The following is a 25,427-nucleotide window of genomic DNA, read 5'->3' as shown; positions in this document are numbered from 1 at the left end:
GCTTTTCCTTCACTGTCCTGTCAGCTGAGCTGACCGTCCTCTTGGGCATCCTGGAAGTGGGGGAGGCACATATCGGATGCATGTGGGCCAAGGCATGCTGAGGGCCTTCACGAAGCTGGGCTGCCTGGCTGCTGCCACTCCTCCCACTGCCCAATCTCCAAAAGATGAATGTTACTATTTATTCCAAATGAGTCTCCTTAGGTTCTTCAAAGTTACCACATATGTCAGAGCCTTTTCCAGAAAAAGACCTGCACTAAATCTCTTCTTCACAATAATATCCACCTATGGTTTCACCAAAACCATGCATTGATAGTGACACTGCAAGTATTTCCAGCTTTGTTTTCTATTCACTGAGGCTGAAGAAAATTATCATACTCTCTAGTTTAAAGATACTTATGTAGGGATTATGTTTTCACTCAATCCCCTACCCTCTCACCCCTCACTGTACTCCAGAAGAGTGTGTCCCTGGTCTGAGAACTACTTCTCTAGGATGACCCTTCTGGCTGCTGCTCACCAGCCAGCCTCCTGGCCCCATGCATATTCTTGATCTTATTTAACCTATATCCCCCAAAGGCAAGGATTTAGAGGCTACTTGGTCAGTCTTAGAAAATGCTACTCATGCCTAAGAGTACATTACTTACGTTAATGACTGCTGCCATTTCTGAAATAAAAACAATTTTGGTATCTCTTACTACCAATCTCTAGGATATATCCAGTTTCTCTATTCATTTATCTGACATTTATATTTTCCCATCATTTATATAGCTCAAACCACATTCCAGTTTACACACATTTCATTATTGTTTTAAAATTAAACATTCTAAAAAATGTTGTACTCTGAAACCAAACACCACAAAGTTAATAAAATGCAGTATTTAACAATTTGAGATTTTATTTCAAATTAGCATTTCAAGTTAATGTCATACCAAAATTAAAAAATGTAGATGAGTAGTTCCCTGGAAGCACTTTTAAGAAAAGAAACAAAACAAAAATTTGCTTACTTGATTGTCTGCAGAAACCTCACTCTGTCATTGATCTCATCTGGGATCTTACTGAGAATTTGTTTAAGTGCTCGTGCTTTTTCGTTTAGGTCTTGGAATTCTGGCTCTGGTCGCTCAATCATATACTCTGATAAAATAAACACATAATAAAAAACATCCTGAGACTCTGCCAAATTCACATCTAAGAATTCCCAACGTTGGTCAAAGGCAGGTGGGGGAGGTGAAAGGCCAGATAATTAGGAAAGACAAGGCTGCACAGCAGAATTCATTAGCATTCGACTTAGTCCGGTAATAACAGCAGGGCTCCCTTCAAGTAAAGTATCAGAAAAAGAAAATACAAATATTTTCAATTTGGGATAAAAGGAAATCCCATGAAATCTTAAAAAAAAAAAAAAAAATTTAAAAGGCAGGCTTTACATTTCCCAAGGAAACCTTAAATTAAATAATGAGTGTCATAAACTAGGTAGGTAATACCTACTTTTCAATCAGAAAGATTAAAAATTTTAAACCCCTATATTGAATATACATTGCTTCATTATATTAAAACCCCAAATAATCTAATAAAAAATTCTACATATTCTTGAAATCTCACTTAAAAACAAAAACACCAGCACAAATCCAATACATGGGCTGGGATCACAGAACAGCAATTTTGGAAAGGAGGTTCAATCACACTTTACCAGATTCATTGCAGACTTGGAAGCATTACAAATCTACCAATTCATCAACATATAATGGCCTAATGGGCTGCAAACGCTCAACTCTAAATAATGATAAGAGCTTTTTTATAATCATGGAATCAGTTAAAATACCTGCTTTTTGTTCTCCCTTAATAATTATGGGAAATCATATGTCCACGTTTTTCTAAACTAGTGGGAAAACTTCTACTAAAGTAAAACCAACGTCTAAATAATTTGAAGTAAAAAAATAAGAAAAGCAAAAAGGATGGTTATATTGCTCCATTAAATCTGTGCTTAAAAAAAGATGCTGTACTAAAGTTAAAAAAACAAGCAAACAAAAACCTAATTACTTTCAAACTATTGTTTGCTTAAAGTCAACACATTCCAAATAGCTTACCTTTTAGTAAAACTGAAACTCACCAAACATAAAGGGGGGAAAATTTAAAGCATGCAGTATAAACAAAGTTCAAGTAATTAAATCTCACAAATATAAAAAGCAAGAAAAACAATTTTTCTATTTTATCTAGATTAGCTTTTACCATTACCACCACCACCACCACCACCACCATCATCGTAAGTAAAGGTAGGTGGGGTGGGGGAGGGAAACAGTAGGGAAGGACGTTCCTTTACTCAAATAATAATGATTTAGAGGAAGTGCTATTCAACAATTGTATAATTTAAGCAAGGTTCTTCTTTCTGATACCTTCTACATCATCAGCTGCCATACGAAGAAGGGACTCCGTGAAGTTAACTTCTACACTTTTTTTCTCTAAAATTTTCATAATGATGTCTTGTGTGAGACCTGGATTTTCCTTTTCAGCCTATAATAAAGAGAAAACTAGTTTTGAAATACAGATAAGGAGTCAACATTTTAAAGCCAAAGTTTAATTGTTTAGAATCTTTTGGGAACGTCTTACACTGATAAGTTTTAAGGGCAGAAATCTTTGTAAAGCAGGTGTCATGATGGCATTCACTAAGGCTTTGTTAGAGCTTGTGCACCCGACTCTTTACTATGACTAAAGTTCCATTTTCCATTTGAACAGAAAGAACTTAGTATTTTCTATACCTTCTTTACACTCTCTTGCAATTGAACTAATAACAAAGATATACGGATTATATATGTTTTAGTAATCTAACAATTACTATTCTCATTACTTTAAACATCTTGAGAATTTTTTTTTTTTTTTTTTGAGACGGAGTCTCGCTCTGTCGCCCAGGCTGGAGTGCAGTGGCCGGATCTCAGCTCACTGCAAGCTCCGCCTCCCAGGTTTACGCCATTCTCCTGCCTCAGCCACCCGAGTAGCTGGGACTACAGGCGCCTGCCACCTCGCCCAGCTAGTTTTTTGTATTTTTTAGTAGAGATGGGGTTTCACCGTGTTAGCCAGCATGGTCTTGATCTCCTGACCTTGTGGTCCACCAGTCTCAGCCTAATGTGCTAATATTGCAATTCAAGGATCAAGCAATAACCCATCTGACTAGCATTTTGCATATTCTTTTCATTTATATTAAGAGAATGCCAGGAAAAACAAAAAAGGATTTATTTCGAAGGTTTTACTGAACCTATATAATAATAACTATTTTCCCACACAATGATTTTCATTTCCTAGTTTATTTTTGTAGCAAGAATATTTCCTTCACTGGTTTCTAGAACATCATTAAACTTTTACTACCTTTTGAGCTTGTTTCATTGGGTTTGCATTGGTTCTATGTTACTCAGACTTAGACTCCCTAGGATACTAAAATTTTGTAGCCATTTCAAGACTGCGCATAGAGTTCTGTTTACCAAAGCCAGAGTTAATTTTCAGATTTCAGTTTTTCCCAGTAAATTCTGTAATCACATTTGATGTTTGTTTCCTTTAGGATGCCTGCCAATTTTAATCGTTATGCTGATGAATTTCCTTTTTGCCCTAATATTAAACAACAAAATAGAAACACAATTTACGATCTTAATCAGATGACAATCTTTTTGTTTCCTTATGTGTCAAGCACACTTAACCTCTGCCTCTTCAATTCCACTGATTATCACTGCAGATACAGTTTTCTTCTCTTCCTACTGCTCTTTCCATTATAACATCTTGCTTCTTATTAGATCTCAAGTATCAAAAACTGAAGGGTTGTGGGATGAAATAAGAAAAGACAATACACGCATTTATCTCAATCTCAATCTCAATCCTGGGATCATTTTAAATGCTGTCAAATACTATTCAGGAAAATCATTTTGATTTTGATAGATGATTAATAACAATAAACTGTGTCTGACTGAACCCTGTTTCTTTTATAGCCTATGATGACTTTTCCTTCCACGGATATATATTTTAAAAAGAATCTATTTTTTAGCCAGGCATGGTGGGGTGTGGCTGTGTTCCCAGCTACTTGGGAGGTTGAGCCCAGGAGTTCGTGGCTCCAGCGAGCTACGATCATGCCACTGCACTCCAGCCTGTGATACAAAGTAAGACCTGGTCTTAAAAAAAAAAAAACAAACAAAAAACAAACAAAAAAAACTATTTTTTTTTAAAAAAGGAGTTTCCTTTACAAGATGTCCAAATATGGCTTAAGATGTGTTGTTACAGCATTAATGTGGTGAACTGCCACAAAACTACATCTAATGTAGCATTCGGTAACAATACTTGATCTTATCTAGCAATAAATCTACCTACATAATGAATTACCTTGGGGAGAGGAGGACCATTCTCTATGTGCTTGTAGAACGAAAAAAGAAAAGCATACTTCTGATTAAGTTATAATGAAGTACTGAAAGGTTTAAATGCTGAAAGTCTGAGAATAAAGTTTTCAATACCAAGTTGCTCTGGAATCCCAAAATGCTAAAGCTAGATCATTACCAAAGTCTCACAGAGGTCCCTAACTTTCTCAGTTTTCAGCAGCCTTAGCGCCAAAAGATATACCTCACAGTGCTGTTTATTAAATACTTAGGTCCAACAACTTAATAAGTATAACGTCCTAACTACTTAGCCTTTAAAAAAATAATACACATGAATTGAAAAAAAACTTTTTACTTCATTCTTAAACTACCGTCACTTATTACTGGGATGTGTGTGCCTACTGGGCACTTCACAATTTCTCAAACACTGGTCTTAGATCAGACCTTGCCACTCTCATTTCCTCTTGCAGATATATTTTTTTTCTGGTACTTCTGTTAGATCATAGCACAGGCCAAAAAAACGTCCAGCTTCTCAACGATCTAACACCAACGAAAGGAGGGTAGGGCAACCCAACATGCTGAACTGCAAACTATCTCAAGCTAGGAGTCCATACAATGTCAAACAGATGTTGAATACCACCGCACACCTTCAAAATTTTAACATACTTCGTGGCACCCCTCTGAATTTGCTATGGACCACCAGGTACCTTAGTACATAGTTTGGAAGCAGTAGTCTTAGTACCTCCTGGCTAAAAACCTGGTTAAGCTAATTCTTATTTTAAAAGCTTGAATTTACCAAATGCCTCTGATTGACAAAATGAGTAAATATGCTCTCATATCGAGAGAGACAATCTATGCCTCTAGGTTTTCCCTCAGAATACAGTATGAACCCTGTAGGGTGTCTAATCTTTGTAAAGAATCCAGTTGTAAGAAAAAAATAAACCGTAGGGCAGTAACATACACTCTTGTGGATCAGTGATTCTCAACCTGGAAGATGGACAACCTATTGGAACCGCTCAGAGAGGATAATGGGGAGAGGGAATCAAGTAGAATATAGCTGACCCTTGAAGAACTGGTTTTAACTGCTCAGGTCCACTTACATGCAGATACTTTTCAATAAATATACAGGAAAAATTTTTGGACATCAGCAACAATTTGAAAAAACTTACAGACAAACTGAGTAGCCTATAGTGAAAAAAATAATAAAAACATGTCATGAATGCATAAAATATAGGTATCTACTAGTCTATTTGAGTGTTTACTATCATAAAATAGATACAAATTATTAAAAAGTTAAAACTTATCAAAACTCATATGCAAACACAGACTACATGGTGTTATCTGCAGTTAAAAGAAATAATACAGACGCAATATTAAATCATAACTGCACAAAATTAACTGTAGTACATATGTATATGTAGTAATTTAGAAGCCACCTCCTGTTGCTATTGCAGTGAGTTCAAGTATTAGTAAGTATATGATTAAAACGCCATGTGACTCTAATCATCTCCATGTGAACAGCTGATCTCTTCAGCAAACTGCACATCCCAGTGCAAAGTAATACGTCCCAGGCCTCACAAATTTTTTTCATCGTGTTTGCTGCAATACTCTAAACATGGAATAATACCATGGGACCCAACAAAGTGCCAATAGTGATGCTGGAAGTGTGCTCAAGAAGCAAAGTCATGACATTACAAGAAGGTGAATTGCTTGAATCCAGCCTAAGACTCACTGTAAGAAAAAAAAAAAAAAAGGAAATTCATGAAACAAAGTCATTGCTGCAGCTTCATCAGCAGGTACAAAAACCTTGCATGTTTTGTGAAATACCTTTTTGTCTCCTGTTGAAAATGCAGCTTTTATGTGGGTGCAGGATATCTATAAGAAAGGCATACCTATAGACCTTAATATGACTCAAGAAAAAGCAAACTCATTCTATGACAACTTAAAGCAAAAGGAAAGTCTAAAGCTGAAAAATTTAATGCCAGCCAAGGATAGTTTGATAATTTTAGAAAGAGGTTTTGCTTAAAAAATGTCAAGGTAACAGGACACACAGATTCTGCTGACCAAGAGGCAGAAAGTAAGTTGCTACACACCAGTAAGAATATCTTTGAGGAAAAAAAATACCTGCCTGAAAAGGTTTTTAATACAGATCAAAGCGCCCCATTTTGAAGGAAAAAAGAGCCACAAAGAATATTTATTAGTAAAGCAGAGAAGTGAGCACCAGAATTTAAGGCAGGAAGGGGCATGACAATGCTACTATTCTGTGCAAATGAAGTTTAGTTTAGGATCAGGACTGCCCTTAGTTATAATGCTGCTAAACCCTTGAGCCTTGCAGGGAAAAGAAAAACACCAGCTTGCAGTCTTGTGGTTGTACAAGAAGACCTAGACAAAGAGAACTCTTGTTATAGACTGGTGCCATCAATGCTTTGTTCCTGAAGTTAGAAAGCATCTTGGCAGTAAGGGATGGTCTTTTAAAGTTCTTCTGATTGTGTATATATATCTATAGGGATACTTATATATCTCTAGATAGATCTATATCAGATATACATTAGAGATATATAGATATCAGAGATATCTACATATACATATACATGTATATGTATATGTATATTTAATTAGAGACAAGGTCTTCCTATGTTGCCTAGGCTGGTCTTGAACTTCTGGCCTCTAGCCTCACACTTCGGCCTACCAAAGTGCTAGGATTACAATGCATGGGCCTCGGCGCCTAACCTTTCTTTTACTGTTATTGTTGTTTAAAAAAAATCTTCTGATACTGGACAATGTCCCTTGCCTCCCGGAACCCCACGAGTTCAACACTGAAAGGTGTCAAAGTGGCCTACTTGTCCCAAAACACCACACCTCTAAAATCAGCCTCTACATCAGGTGATCAAGAACCTTTAAGGCTCATTATACATGGAACCTATAAGGCCTCTATGGAAAGGGCTGTCAACAATCCTTGGTAGAAAGAACATCATGAAAGTCTGGAAGAATTACACCATTGATGCTATTGCTGTTATAGAAAAAACCATCGAGCCTAAAACAATAAATTTCTGCTGGAGAAAATTGTGTCCACATGTTCTGCACGACTCCATAGGGCTTACAACAGGGCCATGGAAATCATGAAAGAGATTGTAGATATGGTAAAAATGGTAGAGGATGAAGGGTTTCAAGATATGGATATCAGAGAAATTTAAGAACAGACGATGAGAAAGAAGACAAAGAAGGAGTGCCAGGAAACGAATGGACATTAGACAATCCAGCAGAAGAGTTGTTTATTCAAGGCTGCTTTATGACATGGACCATTCTATGATATGAGCACTGAAACTAAAGCAAATGTTGGAAGACTGGTACTGTACAGAAACATTTTTAGAGAAATGACATAGCATATAAGTCAGAAATTAAACATATTTCTGTAAAGTTACACTAAGCGTACCTGCCTCTCTTGCCTCCCCATCCACCTTCTCTACTTCTGCCATCCCTGAGCTAGCAAGACCAACCCCTTCTCTTCTTCCTCCTCCTCAGCCTATTCAATGCGAAAATGACAAGGATGCAGACTTTATGATGATCCACTTCGCTCATAAATAATAAACATATTTTCTCTTCCTTACGATTTTCTTAATAACATTTTCTTTTCTGTAGCTTACTTTAAGAATACAGTATGTAATATATAGGATACACAAAATATATGTTAACTGTTTTTGCTACCAGTAAGATGTTCTGGTCAACAGTAGGCTTTTAGTAGTTAAGATTTTTGGAAGTCAAAACTTATACTCAAATCTTCAACTCTGCAGAGGGTGGGCACCTCTAACCCCCACATTGTTCAAAGGTTTACTGTACATATATATTAAAATATTCAATAGTATTATCTTGGGGAAAAAAACTATTTTAATCCTCTTTTTCCTCCAAATAACAAAAAGTATGATGAAAATTATCATTGTTGTGGACCAATAATTGGAAGTATGAATATAATAGATTTCATGACTGGTGAGGTTTCTTTCATCTTTTTCAAAAGTTGTAATTTAAAAAATACAAACATCTTTACATTTTTAACACATGGTCTCCTTCAATTTCACTTGAAATGTAACTAACTAAATGTGATAATTAAAAACACATCAGTGCAAAATTAGTTCATTTGCTTTCTTCCAAAATAAATAATCTATGCCACGGACAATAAACTTTATCCATGAATCAAACCACATCTATCACGGTCACATAATTGTACTTAAGTGTTAAATCATTAGCTTATATGTTAGGATGTTACAAGAAAAACCCTCATGAAATTTATTATTTTATGAATGTCACTGAAGATACTATCTACTCCTTTGAACAGGGTCTTCTTCTCCCTATTCTTGGTATTAGAGAAGCTGAAATATTGACTTTTGTCTTAGCAACACTACTGTACAGATTACTTTTCCTTCTTCTTTTGGCCACAAAGATGCTTAAGATAGTATCATGCCTCCCTAATGATCAAATATGCCATTCCAAAGTCAAACTGAAACTCAAAGAAGAAAACAACAACAATAAAAAAAAAAAAGAAAATGATTACGGCGTTGCTTCATTTACCCAATGATTTGGCAGGATGCAATTTAATGAAGCTACTAAATATATATGTACTCACCTTGAATCACAGGGTATAAAATCAAAAAAGCTCTATTGTAACACAAGTAATATAGATTATTGTGGTAATATGAGATACCTAGTGACATGAGCTGTGCTATCAGAAAAGAATGTTATCAATAAACTTGTGTGACACAAAAGAAATCAAGCTGAATGGACTTACAGTTTCAATTCCAATTAAAATATAAACGTATTCCACATTTAAACATTAAAATACTTAAAACACAGGTTATTTAAGCTACTGATGGGAAGGAATACGAAAATAAAAATTAAGGTTTTGGGCACCATGATATATATTTGGGATGGAGGACCAGATAAAAGTTTTATATTGAAGAATGCATTCAACATGTATAGTAAGTCTCTAGAGTAGGGCTTTACAACAGAAATGTAATTATCAGCAACAACGATGAGCTACCTATGTAATATTAAGCAGCCACATTTAAAAAAAAGTAAAAAGACACAGGTAAAATTATTTTAATAGTACATCCAAAATATTATCATTTCAACAAGTAATTATTATAAAATACTTATTACTAAGCTAATTTACTTTATTTTTCTTACATGAAGTCTTCAAAATCTGTGTGTATTTTAAGTTGGAACATATCTTGATCTGACCTAGTCTTATTTTAAATGGTCAAAAGCAACATGTGGCTAGTGATAACCCACTGAACAGCTCAGGTCCAAAGAAAAGGAAATAATTTCTTTTGAGTGACTTAACTGTATATCCTCAAAGTATATTTAATTTACCATATTTGAAGGTACACATTTTTTAGATTCATGTTCTATAATTAAACAATAGAAAGAATAACTTTTCAAGTTACACTTTTACAAATACTTTTAAATTTTTACTTATTTTGAGACAGGGTCTTGCTCTGTTACCCAGGCTGGATCACAGTGGCACGATCATGGCTCACTGTAACCTCAAACTCCTGGGTTCTAGCAATCCTCCGGCCTCAGTCTCCTGAGTAGCAAGAACAACAGGCATGTGCCACCGTGCCTGGCTAATATTTTTATTTTCTGTAGATAGATACAGGGTCTCGCTATACTGCCCAGGCTGGTCTTGCTCCAGGTCTCAAGTGATCCTCCCACCTCGACCTCTCAAAGTGTTGGGATGACAGGCATGAGTCACCACGTCCAGCCATGTAAGTTTTCAAAAGGTCAAATAATAGAAAAAAGAAAAACCCTCAAAAATATAACCTACAGCTAAGAAGAAAACGCTCTGAAAAAGTCAGTTTCAAAAGCACAAAGTGATGAAAAGATGCATGTTAACGAAGTAACATTTGGAAGTATTTTAAGCTTTATGGAATATAGTAAAACAGGCATAAGATGGCTAAAAAGGCTTTCACTAGAAGAAAATAAACTAGCAACCATCACATGTACTTATATTTACAAAGAACATACACTTTAATAATCATAATAAATTATTTGCACTTCACCTTAATGAAAGCGGCTCTCAGTGTCTGGGCTGCAGACAGATTTACTCGTTCTAGCTGCAATAAAAATTTAAAATTATTAAGAATATCAACTGTCTTGGAAAAAGCACATTTCTGAGATTCCATTCTGTAGCAATCACATGAACACACTAAACATTTAATCAATATTCTTGTTAATAATTGCACATCACCGTAATTCTTCAATTAGGCTATCAAAATTTTCAATGAAAAAATACATGTCCTTAAGTTTTTATAAAAAACTAAAAGCAACCCATATGCTTTTAGTTTTTATATCAAATATGTGAGGTTTATAATTTCAAAAGATTAACATCCTTACTAAACACATTAATTCAATTTTCAGCAAACCACAGGCACAGAATTTCATAATTTCATAAAAATAATTCCATTTGTACAACAGTTAACTGCCAGGCTCAAAAAACCTAGCTTCTGTTAATTTCTGATTTTTTCAGTCCTTAAGGATTGAGCTAGTTAACTCAATAAAACTCAATTGTATATATTTTTTACTTGGGACAATATTAAATTGGAAACTAATCTATATAGATTTTTACAAAGTAGAATATTTCTACACAAACCTTATAAACATGTATCATATTATGCAATAAAGTCTTCCTTTGAGGCAACAAAAGTGTAAGTTTTGCTTCAGAAATCTCCCGTATGGGATCTCTAACACGTTAAGTCAGTTTATTTTCTAAACAAGACAGTTACAAATGCCAAGAACCTTATCTCCCTACAAATGATTCACCTTAAGCACCAAGCAAAAGCAACAGAATCTGACAAGGTAATTTATCCACCAAAAAAACAATGAATCATTTAGCTTAACATTTAACATGACTCCTAACAGATCTTGTAAAATCTAATATTGCCTCAGTGGATAAAAAAGAAGGCATAAAGAGCCCAGTAAACAAATGTAGAAAGAAATAACTATATAAGTAGTTTATAATTAACAAAGACATGTTCCCAAAAAATGAAAAGAGTTTCCTACTTCCAAGTAATTAATATAATTATAGTGACTATTACTAAGATTAAAATAACAATATAGCTCATTAGATCTCAAGTTCTTGTTATGCAAGAGAGGCAGGGACAGACATAAAGAAAAGAATGTTTCCGTTTTGATAGGAACCCATTTCCTTTGTTAGGTTTACACCACACTCTGACCTCTTTTAAAAAGGTCTGAGTCAGCTCTGTGCCTTCAAGTATCAGTGTTATTAGTTCATTCTGCATAGCCCTGAATGGTATGTGAAAGGATCCAGAGAAGTAAAAGTGCCCAGAAAAGTTCATCAAGAGCTAACAAGATTACCTGAGATAGATATCAGCATCTCTAGATTTCTAGACTCATTTTACTTATGTGAACCTTACAAAAAAGTAAGTCACAGGAAGGTCAGACATATACTAAATCAAAAATGTGTGAGCTGAGAAGCACTTCAACAAAATTCTGCCGGAGTCACTTGGAGACACACTGCAGTCGTGCCTCACTTAATGATGGGGATGGATAGGTTTTAAGAAACATGTCATTAGGTGATTTCATCATTATGTGGACATCACAGATTGTACTGACATAAATCTATAGGGATAGCCTACCACACACCTAGGCTATATGATGTAGCCTACTGTGTCTAGGCTACAAACCTGATGTTTACTGAACTGACTACTATAGGCAACTGTAACACAATGTATCTGTGTATGTAAACATGAAAGAGGTAATGTATGGCGCTACAATGAACAATGGCTTTAACATTACTTGGTGAGAGGAATTTTTCTGCTCAATTATAATCTTATGGGACAACCACCATATATGCCATCCATCTACCACTGACTGAAATGTTGTTATGTGCCACATGACTGCATATACCCATAGGCCTTACAATAAAGTCAAAAGGCTTTCTTACTCATATAGTATTGATATATCCATGGTGTCCAGGACAGTACCAGGCATACCTATTGTTTGGAATTTAATCTCTCATCCATAAATTTATCTGTTCTTAAATCTGTTTATAATTTCAGCCTGTACTAGTTAGGTAGAAAGATATGTTATCTTCTTCTCCATTTTACAAAGGAAGAAACTCAGTTTGACTCTGAATCCTGTATACAAGCCACTAACGCACCCTGACTCCCCCTGTACTCACTCCTCCAGACTGGAGTCCACCCTGTCACTGAATCTCTTCAACCTGTTTCTTTAAGGTCCAACACATTCTTGAATTCCTACCATGTACTTGAGTTCCTACATGTACAACATGAAGGAGCTATATGAAAAGTGGAGTAACTGCCATCAGTTGAAGCAGAAAGAAGTCTTTATAAATATGGGATTTGAACTGATCTTTAAAAAGTGTGTTCTTGGCCTCTTAAAATCATCCTCCTGGCGAGTTCTCCCACTTAGAAGTTTCTTCAGGGTTGGTAACACATGGAATGTAATGACTTCATGTAAATTAGGAAAGAAAAGAATTTCCATTTTGTTCAGTCACTTCAGAGTCCAGCACTTTCTGAGCTTTAGGGATAGTGTCTTTGGCTAGGATACCTTTAAAGAATAAACACAATAACCTTCTCAGTAACTGACAGTGCATACACTGTATTTTGGATCCACTGAAGGAGGAATATATGACTGCACCTCGCATTAATGGATACTGGGACAGAGAGAGGCACTGCTTGGGCCTCAATTATACAGTATGTCCATGTAACCAGTAAATGAGTGAGAGAAAATAAGAGAATCAGAGTGAGACAAAAGTATGTAACACACTTCATCTCTCCTAAAATAGAAGGAAAAGTGCCTCCTGAAGCACATTTGGAAACAATGCATACGCTGGGTGAGCCTAACAGGAGGTCTTACCTCAACCCCCATTCTGCCTACTCTGTTTTGTGAGATCCTTCTGTAACTTATTGTTGATACCCTTTAAGAACACTTACACTTAACAATCAACCACAAACCAGGCAAATTTACTCTGGTCCACTTATAAAAATTCTTAAAAAGCTCCCACATAATTCTGATTCCATGCAGAGGACATTTGTTGTTTTGTTCTCTCCAAAAGTATCAGTTTTTTCCACACTTTCCTAGCACCAAGTTTCCTAAAACCATAATAAAAAAAAAAAAAAAAGAGTTATTTGGCCCTTCAGTTACTCAAGTTTTAAAATACTTTCTTTCACACTTTTGTGAAAGCTGTGTGTTTTGCTGTTGTTCATTTTAAAGGTCAAAATAATTAGGTTAACTGGTTCTCAATTGTGTACAAATCTACTTGCTTCCTCAAAACCAGGCAAGATTTGATTTTTCCATGTTCACGCCCCTCTCCCTACCCACAGTGAACAAAGATTGTTGATCATATTTCTTAAAAAGAACTAAACTGGGCCAAGTTACAAGAATAAAAACTTCAAATACATCTCCTGTGATTCAGATAAAAATGAGGTGAGTCAGGTAAAAGTAAATAAGCATGCCAGAAAGAAGTAATGGAATCAAGAGGTCACTTATTAGTTTTTGAACTATCACAGAGAAAGAAAATGCAATCAGCTGTATTTTGTATATGTGAAGTTCAACATATGCTTCTAAAAGAATCAGTTCTGTGGGCTGCCAAGCTGTCTGGCAAAAAAGGTAAGCAGAACCAACTATTATAAAAATATTCCATTAAAACACTGCCTACAAATATACACAACTGTGAAATACATATGAAAGATTCCTTAACAACAATAACTAACACTATATAACTAGTACTATTTTAAACACTAAGTCAACTTATTTATTTCACAGAGTTGTTGAGATAATGAAGTACACCACTGTTTATCCCCATTTTACAAATAAGGAAACAGGTAAGATGAAATACTCTACTAAGAAGAAGAGCAGTAATTCAAACCCAAAATGCTAATTATGATCACTTCCAGACGGTAGGATTGTAGATAAAATCCCTACCTGCATTATGAAGAATGGTTACAATGCTCAAAGTTTGAGGTCTGGTTTATTTTATCTTAACAGGAAAAAAAAAAAAAAAAATAGAGGGGAGGCAAAGCAAGATGGCCGAATCAAAGCCTCCATTGATGGTCCAGCCTGCAGGAATACCAATTTTACCAACTACATACAAACAAGCACTGACAAAGAACCAAAAATCATAATGAGCAATCATAGCACCTGGTTTTCATTTCATATTGCTGACAGAGGCAATAAAGAGGGTGGGAAAGACCATCTTGAATCGCTGATGCCACCCCTCCCCGATCCCACAAGAGCAGCTGTGTGGCATAGACAAAGAATATGTGCACTTGGGTGGAGCGAGCACAGCAAATGGGAGACTTTGCATTAAACTCAGTGCTGACCAGTCACGGTGGAGAGCAAAAGTGTGCTGGGTTCAGCTAGCAGCCACCCACAAAAGGGAGCATTTGGATGTGACACGGTCAGAATGGTCAGAGGAGAATCGCCCATCCAAGAGGTTGGAAACTGAGTAAGCCTTGCCACTAAGGGTTAAAGTGCTCTAGAGTCTCAGGTAAACTTGAAAAGGCAGTCTAGGACATAAGGACTGCAATTCCTGGGCACATCTTAGTGTTGTGCTTAGAGCCAGTGGACTAGGGCAGCACGCAACCAAGTGACCCACCAACAGGGCGACCAAGGTAGTGAATGTGTCACTCCTCCCCCAGTCCCAGGCAGCAGAGCTCATAGCAGTAAGTGACTCCTTCCTTCTGCTTCAGGATAGGAAGGCAACAAGTAAAGGCAACAGGAGTGTGTCTTTTATCTTGTATACCAGCTCAGTCACAATAGGATAAGGCAACAGGCAGGGTCCTGAGACCTCATTCCAGGCCCTACCTCCTGGGCGACATTTCTAGACACACCCAGGGCCAAAAGGGAGCCCACTGCCCTGAAGGGAAGGATCCAATCCGGGCAGGATTCATTTTCTGCTGACTAACAACCACTCGGGCCTTGAATAACCAACAGCGATACCCAGGTAGTATGCTATAGGCCTTGGTTGAGACTCAGACATACTGATTTCAGGTGAAACCCAGCAAATTCCTGGCTCACTGTGGTGGCTATTTGAGAGACTCCTGCTTGAGAAAAGCAAAAGGAAACATAAAAGGGATGTTGTCTTATATCTTAGGTGCCAGTTTGGATCTTGAGGTCCCCAAGTCCAGGACTAGGCTTTTGGAAAACATTTCTAGACCTGTCCTTCTCCAAAGAGGAGCCCATTGCCCTGAAGAGTGAAGCTCAGGCTCGGCAGCAATCACCACAGGCTGACGGAAGAGCCCTTGGGTTTTAAGTGAACATCAACAGTGGCCTAGCAGAACTCCCGATGTGCCAGTGACCACAGAGAGAGGCTCCTCTGCCTGTAGAAAGGAGAGAGAAGAGGGGGAAGGACTTTGTCTTGTGCTTTCAGTGCCAGCTTAGCCACAGTACGAAAGAACACCAGGTAGATTTCTAAGGTTTTTGACTCTTAATTCCTGGCCCCCAGACTGCATCTCCAGACCATCTTGGGCCTAGGGAACTCACCACACTGAATGGAAGGACATAATCTGGCTGGCTTCACTACCTGCTAATTGTAGAGCCACATATACAGGACCTTGAGTGAACACAGGCGTTAGCCAGGTTGTGGTTACAGCAGGCCTTGGGTCATACCCAGTGCTGTGTTAGCTTTAGGTCTGACCCAGTGCAATTCCAGAGGTGGTGGCGACACGGATGTAACCCCTCTCCCCAGCTTCAGGAAGTTCAGCACAGAGAGAACAAAAGAAACTGCATTTGTTCGGGAGAAAGTAAGGAAAGAGAACAAGACCCTCTGCCTGGAAATACAGAGAATTCTTCCAGATCTTAGTCAACACCACCAAGGCGGTGGTATCTCTACGATACTGGAAGAACCACAGCATTATTGAGCTTGGGGCCGAAGTCCCTTCAAACACTTAGAAAGTCTTCCCAAGAAAGATGGGCAAAAACAAGCCCAGAGAGCAACGACTACAATAAATACCTAACTCTTCAATGACCAGACACCAACAAACATCCAGAAGCATCAAGACCATCCAGAAAAACATGACCTCACCAAACAGACTAAATAAGGCACCAGGGACCAATCATGGAGAAATACAGATATGTGACTTTTCAGACAGAGAATTCAAAATGACTGTGCTGAGGAAACACAATGAAATTCAAGATAACACAGAGAAAGAATTCAGAATCCTATCAGACAAATTTAACAAAGAGATTGAAATTATTTTGTAAAATCAAGCAGAAATTCTAGAACTGAAAAATGCAACTGACATACTGAAGAATGCATCAGCCTCTTAATAGCAGAATGCATCAAGTGAAAGAAACAATTAGTAAGCTTGAAGACAGGCTATTGAAAATGCACAGAGGAGACATAAGTAAAAATAAGAAACACTCCTACAAGATCCAGAAAACAGTCTCAAAACGGTGAACTTAAGAGTTATTGGCATTAAAGAGGAGGTAGAAAAAGAGATAAGGGTAGAAAGTTTATTCAAAGTGGTAATAACAGAGAACTTCCCAAACCTAGAGAAAGATATCAATATCTAAGTACAAGAAGGTCACAGAACACCAAGAAGATTTAACCCAAAGAACACTGTGTCGAGGAATTTAATAATCAAACCCCCAAAGGTCAAGGATAAAGGATCCGAAAAGCAGCAAGAGAAAATAAACAAATAACATACGATGGAGCTCCAATTTGTCTGGCGGAAGACTTTTCAGTGGAAACCTTATAGGCCATGAGCGAGTAGTATGATATATTTAAAATGCTGAAGGAAAAAATTTTTATCCTAGAATATTCAACAAAAATATCCTTCAAACATGAAGGAGAAATAAAGACCTTCCCAAACAAATGAAAGCTGAAAGATTTCATCAACACCAGCCTGTCCTAGAAGAAATAACAAAGGGAGTTCTTTGATCTGAAAGAAAAGGACATTCATGAGCAATAAAAAATCTTCTGAAAGTACAAAACTCACTGGTAATAGTAAGTACACAAACACAGAATACTAGAATACTGTAATTGTGGTATGCATACTACTCTTAAGTAGAAAGAATAGTGATGAACCAATCAAAAACAATAACTATAACAATTTTTCAAGACAAACAGTAAAGTAAGACATAAAGAGAAACAAAAGTTAAAAAACGAGAGGGATGATGTATAGAGATTTTATTAGTTTTCTTTTTGTTTATTTATGTAATCAGTGATAAGCTGACATCAGTTTGAAATAACAGGCAATAAGACCGCGTTTGCAAGCCTTACGATAACCTCAAAAAAAATACAACGTATACACCAAAAATAAAAAGCAAAAAAAGTAAAACATACCACCAGAGAAAACCACCTTCACTGAAAGAAAGACAGAAAGGAAGGAAAGAAGGAAGAGAAGACCACAAAACAACCAGAAAACAAATAACAAAACGGGCAGGGGTAAGTCCTTACTTATCAATAATAGCATTGAATGTGAATGCACTAAACTAATCAAAAGAAAAAGATTGGCAAATGGATTAAAAAATAGGAACAACCTGGTTGCCTACGAGAAACACACTCCACCTATAAAAACACCTGAACTAAAAATAAAGAGATGAAAAAAGATATTCCATGCAAATGGAAACAAAAAGAAGAGGAGGAGGAGCTGTATTTGTATCAGACAAAATAGATTTCAAGACAAACATTATAAGGAGACAAGGTCATTATATAATGATAAAGGGGTCAATTCAGTTAAGCGGATACAATAATTGTAAATACATATGCACCCAATGCTGGTGTACCCATAAATATAAGGCAAATATAATTAGAGCTAAATGGAGGGACTGAGCAAAATACAGTAACAGCTGGAGACGTCACCACCCAACATTCAGCGTTGGACAGATCTTTCAGACAGAAAATCAACAAAGAAACATCAGACTGAACCTGCAATACAGAACAAATGAACCTAAACAGAATATTCCATAGAATAGCTGTAGAATACACATTCTTTTCCCCAGCACAAGGATCATTCTCAAGGACAGACCATATGTTAGGTCACAATACAAGTCTTAAAACATTCAACTAATATCAAACATCTTCTCTAAACACAATCAAATAAAACTAGAAACCAGTAACAAGAGAAAATTTTGAAACTATACAAACACAAGGAAATCAAACAATAGGCTTCTGAATTAACCGTGGATAAACCAAAAACTTAAGAAAGAAAACGAAAAATTTCTTGAAACAAATAACAGAAACACAACATACCGAAACCTATGGGATACAGTGAAAGCAGTACTAAGAGGTAAGTTTATAGCTGTAAGTGCCTACATCAAAAAAGAACAAACACTTCAAATAACATGCATCTTAAACAACTACAAAAGAGCAAACCAAACCCAAAATTAGTAGAGGAAAAGAAATAATAAAGATCAGAGATAAAGGAAATTGAAACAAAGAAAATACAAAGTATCAATGAAACAAAAACTTGGTTTTTTGAAACGATAAGCAAAATTGACACAACTTTAAACCAACTAAGAAAAAAAGAAGACCCAAATAAATAAAATCAGAGATGAAAAGGCAGACATTACAACTGATACCACAGAAACTCAAAGGATCATCAGTGGCTACTAGGAGCCACAGTATGGCAATAAATTGAAAAATTTAGAGGAAATGGATAAATTCCCAGACATACACCACCTATCAAGACTGAATCAGGAAGAAATCCATAACCCGAACAGGCCAATAACCAGAAACAAAATCAAAGCTGTAATAAAAACATCACCCAGAAAAGAAAAGCCCAGGATTCAATGGCTTCACTGCTGAATTCTGCTAAACACTTGAGGAACCAATACCAATCCCACTCAAACTATTCCAAAAAAACAGAGGAGGAGGGAATACTTCCAAACTCATTTTACAAAGCCACTATTACCCTGATACCAAATCCAGGCAAAGACACATCGAAAAAGGAAAACTACAGGCCAATATCTCTGATAAATAAATCCTCAACAAAATACTAACAAACCAAATTCAACAATACATTAGAAAGATAATTAATCATAACCAAGGAGATTTATTCCAGGATGCAAGGATGGTTCAACATATGCAAATCAATCAATGTGATACATCTTATCAATAGAATGAAGGATAAAAATCATATGATCATTTCAGCTGATGCTGAAAAAACATATGATACAATTCAACATCCTTCATGATAAAAATTCTCAAAAAAAGCCTTTCCTCTAAGATCTGGTAAATGACAAGGACGCCCACTATCACCACTGTTATTCAACACAGTACTGGAAGTCCCAGCTAGAGCAGCTGTACAAGATAAAGAAATAAAAGGTATCCAAATTGGAAAGTGAAGAAGTCAAATTATCCTTGTTTGTAGATGATATGATCTTATATTTGGAGAAACCTAAAGACTCACCAGGAAACTAACAGAACTGATAAACTAAATAAAGTTGCAGAATACAAAATCAACATATAAAAACCAGCAGCATTTCTATATGCCAACAGTGAACAATCTGAAAAAGAAATTTTAAAAAGTAATCCAATTTACATTAGCCACAAATAAAATTAAATACCAAGGAATTAAGTTAACCAAGGAACTAAAAGACCTTTACAATGAAAACTATAAAACATTGATGAAGGCAATTGGATACAAAAAAGCTATGTTAATGGATTGGAAGAATCAATATTGTTAAAATGCCCATAGTACTCAAAGCAATGTACAGATTCAGTGTAATCCTTAGCAAAATACCAATGACATTCTTCACAGAAATAGAAAAAACAATCCTAAAATTTATATAGAACCACAAGAGACCCAGAATAGCCAAAAAGAATGAAACTGGAAGAGTCACATTACCTGACTTCAAATTATACTACAGAGCTATAATAGCCAAAACACCATCTACTGGCAAAAAAACCAGACCAATGGAACAGAATAGAGAACCTGGACACAAATGCACATGCCTACAATAAACTCAGTAACAACAAAGGTTCCAAGAACATACACTGGAGAAAAGAGTCTCTTTAATAAATGGTGCACAGAAAACTGGATATTCCTATGTAGAAGAACGAAAAGTAGATCCTCATCTCTTGCCATATATAAAAATCAAATCAAAATGGATTAAAGATTTAAAACTAAATCATCAAACTATGAAACGACTGCAAGAAAACATTCACAAAACTCTCCAGAACAACAGTGTTGGTAAAAATTTCTTACATAATACCCCACATGCACAGGCAACCAAAGGAAACATGGACAAACAGGACCACATCAAGTTAAAAAGCTCTGCAGAGCAAAGGAAACAATCAGCAAAGCGAAGAGACAACCCACAGAATGGGAGAAAATTGCTAACTGTCCTTCTAACAAGGGATTACTAACCACCATCTATAAAGAACTCAACTGTACAGAAAAAAAAAATCTAATAATGCAATTTTAAAAATGGGTTAAAGATCTGAATAGACATTCTTCAAAAGAAGACATACAAATGACAAACATGCATATGAAAAGGTGCTCAACATCACAGACCATCAGAGAAATGAAAATCCAACCTATAATGAGATATCACCTCATCCCAATTAAAATGGCTTTTAACCAAAAGACAAGGAATAACAAATTGCTGGTAAGAATGTGGAGAAAGGAAAACCCTGTTACAGTGTTGGCTGGAATGTAAATTAGTATAACCACTATGGAGAACAGTTTGGAGGTTCCTCAAAAAACTAAAAACAGAGGTACCATATGATCCTCTGGTACCAGCAATCCCAATGTTGAGGATTTTCTTTCTTTCCAAGAGAAGGAAAATCAGTATGTAGAAGAGATTTCTACACTTCCATGTTTGCTGCAGCACTGTTCACAGCAGCCAAGATTTTGAAGCAACCTAACTGTCCATCAACAGATGAATAGATAAAATGTGGTACACATACACAACGGAGAACTAACTATTCAGCCATAAAAAAGAATGAGATCCTGTAATCTGTAACAACATGGATGGAACCAAGGTCATTTTGTCAAGTGAAATAAGCCAGGCACAGATAGACAAACTTCACAGGTTCTCATTTACTTGTGGAAGCTAAAAAATAAATTAAACTCATGGAGATAGAGAGATAGATGGTAACCAGTGGCTGAGGAGGATAGTGGGGGTGGAGGGGAAGTGAGGATGGTTAATAGATACTAAAAAATAGGAATAATGAATAAGATCTACTATTGATAGCACAACAGGGTTACAACAGTCAACACTAACTTAATTGTACATTTTAAAATAACTGAAAGAGTATAATTGGATGGTTTGTTATACAAAAAATAAATAATTGAGGGGATGGATAACCCATTTACCATGATGTGATTATTACGCATTGTATGCCTGTTTCAAAGTATCTCAGGTACTCCATAAATACATACACCTACTATGTACCCACAAAAATGTTCAAAATTTTAAAAATAATAAAAATAAAATTTTATCTTCTAAAAAAAGTAGGTAGGTAAGGTTGGAGAGGTATTCCCAGGTTTCACTTGCTAACTAGGAAAAATTAAGAGTTCCATATCTGCCAAGAAATGGCAGAAATAGCTGATTCAGATGCTTCTGAATGGAAACATATTACTTACACAGAAGGATACTTTTGTGTAATTTATTAGTAAACAAACATATAAACCTTTGGTGACCTAAAGTTCATATTTAGTTGCAAAATTGTTTATTTTTCAAAACATAACATATATTGCCTGAGAAAACAATTCCTCTAAATGGTCTTAGGAAAAGAAAACACAAGCCTTCTTTTTTCCTGGAATCAAGAACCGAACCACCATTCTCTCCTTCGCGATATACAAAGAATCACTAAAAAACAATAGTTACATGAGAACCTGATATGACATGAAATGAGGTTTCTAGAAATCCATTATTCCATAATGCAATCAGGGGACCTATTTCACAGTATATTTACAACACATGCAATAAACTTGGACTCTGAACTCCGCAGCAGCTGATTAAACAAGAAGCCTACTTCTTTTCAGCTGTCCTGGCATAGCTTTATTAAGTCTAGCAAACATCAAGCTTCCAGAATGCCATAAATAACTCTGGCTTGCAAGCTGTAGTAACAGTACTAAAATCTCCCCAGGTGGTAAAAATGTCCTACTAGCTAGAAATCCTTTAAAAGATGATTTCTAGACTACCACTGTAGCTATCATGGACCTAAAGTTAAGGTGAGAAGGAGTAATCGTTTTAACTCTTACAATACACTGTAGACAAGATTTAGTGAATCATTTAGCTTCAGAGTAAAACAGTCATCCTTACTATGGTACAATTTTGTAGATTAATTTGACAACTACTTTCACTTTTAAATCTGCACAGCACAGAAAAAGCCAAACTAAAATATAATTTCCCTATTAGATATATAGAGAAATTCATGGGTAAACTATAGTTTAACACTAATGTTTAACTGATTAGGTATCTTATTTATATGTTAACAAACTAAAACACCAAATAATAATGCCAGTATTTCATTCTTTTTTAAACAAACACTTCATATTTGAAGGAACAATAATTATTTTACTCCACTCCCAATTCAAGCCCTAGGTTTCATCTCTGTATCAAAGAAACCCTAATAAGTACCAACCCTATTTCTAAACCCCTATATTTCTGAACATGCTTTTGAATGACATAAATAATTTTTTTAAAAGCTTGACACCATGATGTCAATGTTAGATCAGTAAATTCAATTTGAGAATTATGCAGGAAAAATACCACTCAAATTGTTAGAACAAAAAGTTTTTCTAATTTATCTTCATTCACTAGAGGATTAAACTGAAGATACGCAACGTAAATTTCCCACCATTCAAGTAAAGTCTCAAAATACCACATAAATACAGAAAATTCTTCCACACAACTTTGCCCAATAACTTATCAACTCAGAAACACAGACATGAAAAGAGAGTATCTCCGAGTGGAATTGTGATAATGGTTCCTGGAGTAACTGAGAAGGTCAAATTAAAGTGTTACCAAGATAGGTTACTCGCTAGCTTATAGGATCTGTCTCCTTATCAAATTTCTAGAGCAAGAATAATTTACAAATTTACTTGCTTAAATATCTATGTTTCCAAATAGATTCTTGAGAACATGCATGCAGCCTTTTTCACACCTCTAGACACTAACAGAAGTATTCAGCAAACAAATGGCTGGCATTCAGTAAGTATTTACTTTTTTTATTTTTTATTTTGAGACGGAGTCTTGCCCTGTCGCCCAGGCTGAGGTGCAGTGGCTGGATCTCAGCTCACTGCAAGCTCCGCCTCCTGGGTTTACGCCATTCTCCTGCCTCAGCCTCCTGAGTAGCTGGGACTACAGGCGCCTGCCACCTCGCCCGGCTAGTTTTTTGTATTTTTTAGCAGAGACGGGGTTTCACCGTGTTCGCCAGGATGGTCTCGATCTCCTGACCTCTGCCCGTCTCGGCCTCCCAAAGTGCTGGGATTACAGGCTTGAGCCACCGCGCCCGGCCCTCAGTAAGTATTTACTAAACAGAACTAAAGCCACTTGCTTCTAACAATAGCTCCTTGAAATGAATGGGTAAGTATCATAACAAAAATGGCTAAATTAATTACTGGTGTTGGCTACAGCTGCCAAAGATGGACATAACCAGACCTAAAAAGTCTCCAATGCTACCATGGTGGCAGTATAACAGGAGGTTTTTCAAAAGATGCTTTTTTTTTTTTCTCTGAGATGGAGTTTCGCTTTTGTTGCCCAGGCTGGAGTGCAATGGCACGATCTTGGCTCACCACAACCTCCACCTCCCAAGTTCAAGCGATTTGATTCTCCCGCCTCAGCCTCCCGAGTAGCTGGGATTACAGGCATGCACTACCACACCCAGCTAATTCTGTATTTTTGGTAGAGATGGGGTTTCTGCATGTTGAAGCTAGTCTCAAACTCCTGAGCTCAGGTGATCCACCCGTCTCAGCTTCCCAAAGTGCTGGGATTACAGGCATGAGCCATGGTGCTAGGCCTAAAAGATGCTTCTTCCTTGGTAACAACACTCCTAAATTTCTCAACCCCTTTGTGGCTAGGTTTGGTCATTAGACTTAAGTTCTTGACAAAAAAATTAAGTGGAAGTCTTGTGTAGGCCTTTCAAAGGGCTACCTGAAGGAAGCAAACTCAGCTAGAAGCAGGACCCCACTCTCTACCCCACTTTTTCCCCTTCCAGGCAACAACTTAGGATATGATGGGTGGCTCTTCAGCAGCTATCTTGTATTCTGAGGTGACCGTGACTGACAATGGAAGCCAAACACTAGGATGGTAGAGCAGAAGATAAGAACTTGAGCTTCTTATACTGAGTCATAATAATACTAGCCCTGGACCACTTGCCTTCAGAATCTTTTATGTGACAGAAATAAATTTTTACTCAAGCCACCATTTTGTCCATTCTTCTATGGTTGTCAAACTTAACACTACTTGAGAGACAGTGTTTAAAAATTTAAAATGTTGACTGAATTGGCAACTAAGTCTGTGGCTTTCATGGCAACGAGTGTAAATGGATCACTCTCTACTGCCCCTAAAACTTAAAATTACAGAATACAACAACTGTAATCAAATCCAATAATGTGGAAAAAAAATGGTTTTGAAATGCAGAATATTACTATAACGGAAGTATTTTACAAAGAGAGATGAAAATTCATTGGAAATGGGTGAGAGCATATAGACTATAATAGTAACAATAAGCTTAATGGTACTAAAGGCAAATTAGATTAATAAAATAGCAAAATATTATTAAAATTTTAAAAGGCTGAAGCCACTGAATTTGAAGTCTGGAAATATTGATTTCAGTTACAGGTAATTTTAGGAAAATAATTTCACATATCAGGGCCTTAGCTCCCCATTATAGAAAAGGAATTAAATAATCTCTAAGAAAATTTCAGTTCCAGAATTCTCTACATACCTTAGCATGTTAATATTAATTTAAAAGGAAACACCAAAATATATTGATATTAAGTCTAAGACAATTCTTCAAATTAAAAAGCAACTACATCTTCTCCAGATACAAAGCAATGATATCTTCCAAATATCGGTTTAAAACGTTTTGTCACCACTGACAATATTTTATTCAGATCTTTGTGCCTGCTATTCTGGCTACCTAGAATG

General features: G+C 36.3%; 1 protein-coding gene across 4 annotated transcripts in view; it reads right to left on the bottom strand.

The window, feature by feature from the left end:
• PDCD10 (programmed cell death 10) overlaps positions 1 to 25,427 on the bottom strand; it is a 51,334-nt gene that overhangs the window by 10,688 nt on the left and 15,219 nt on the right. For all 4 annotated transcript variants that reach the window (XM_011944620.1, XM_011944619.1, XM_011944621.1 and 1 more), the window contains 3 exons: positions 10,394 to 10,447; positions 2,385 to 2,502; positions 1,002 to 1,128 (listed from right to left, as the gene is read on the bottom strand). In XM_011944620.1, the coding sequence (XP_011800010.1) occupies positions 1,002 to 1,128; positions 2,385 to 2,502; positions 10,394 to 10,447 (299 nt within the window). The remainder of the gene's footprint in view (positions 1 to 1,001; positions 1,129 to 2,384; positions 2,503 to 10,393; positions 10,448 to 25,427) is intronic.

This window comes from Colobus angolensis, unplaced genomic scaffold, assembly GCF_000951035.1.
Source record: "Colobus angolensis palliatus isolate OR3802 unplaced genomic scaffold, Cang.pa_1.0 Scaffold234, whole genome shotgun sequence".
Classification (NCBI taxonomy): Eukaryota; Metazoa; Chordata; class Mammalia; order Primates; family Cercopithecidae; genus Colobus; species Colobus angolensis.
This window is presented reverse-complemented; position numbering and strand designations above follow the sequence as displayed.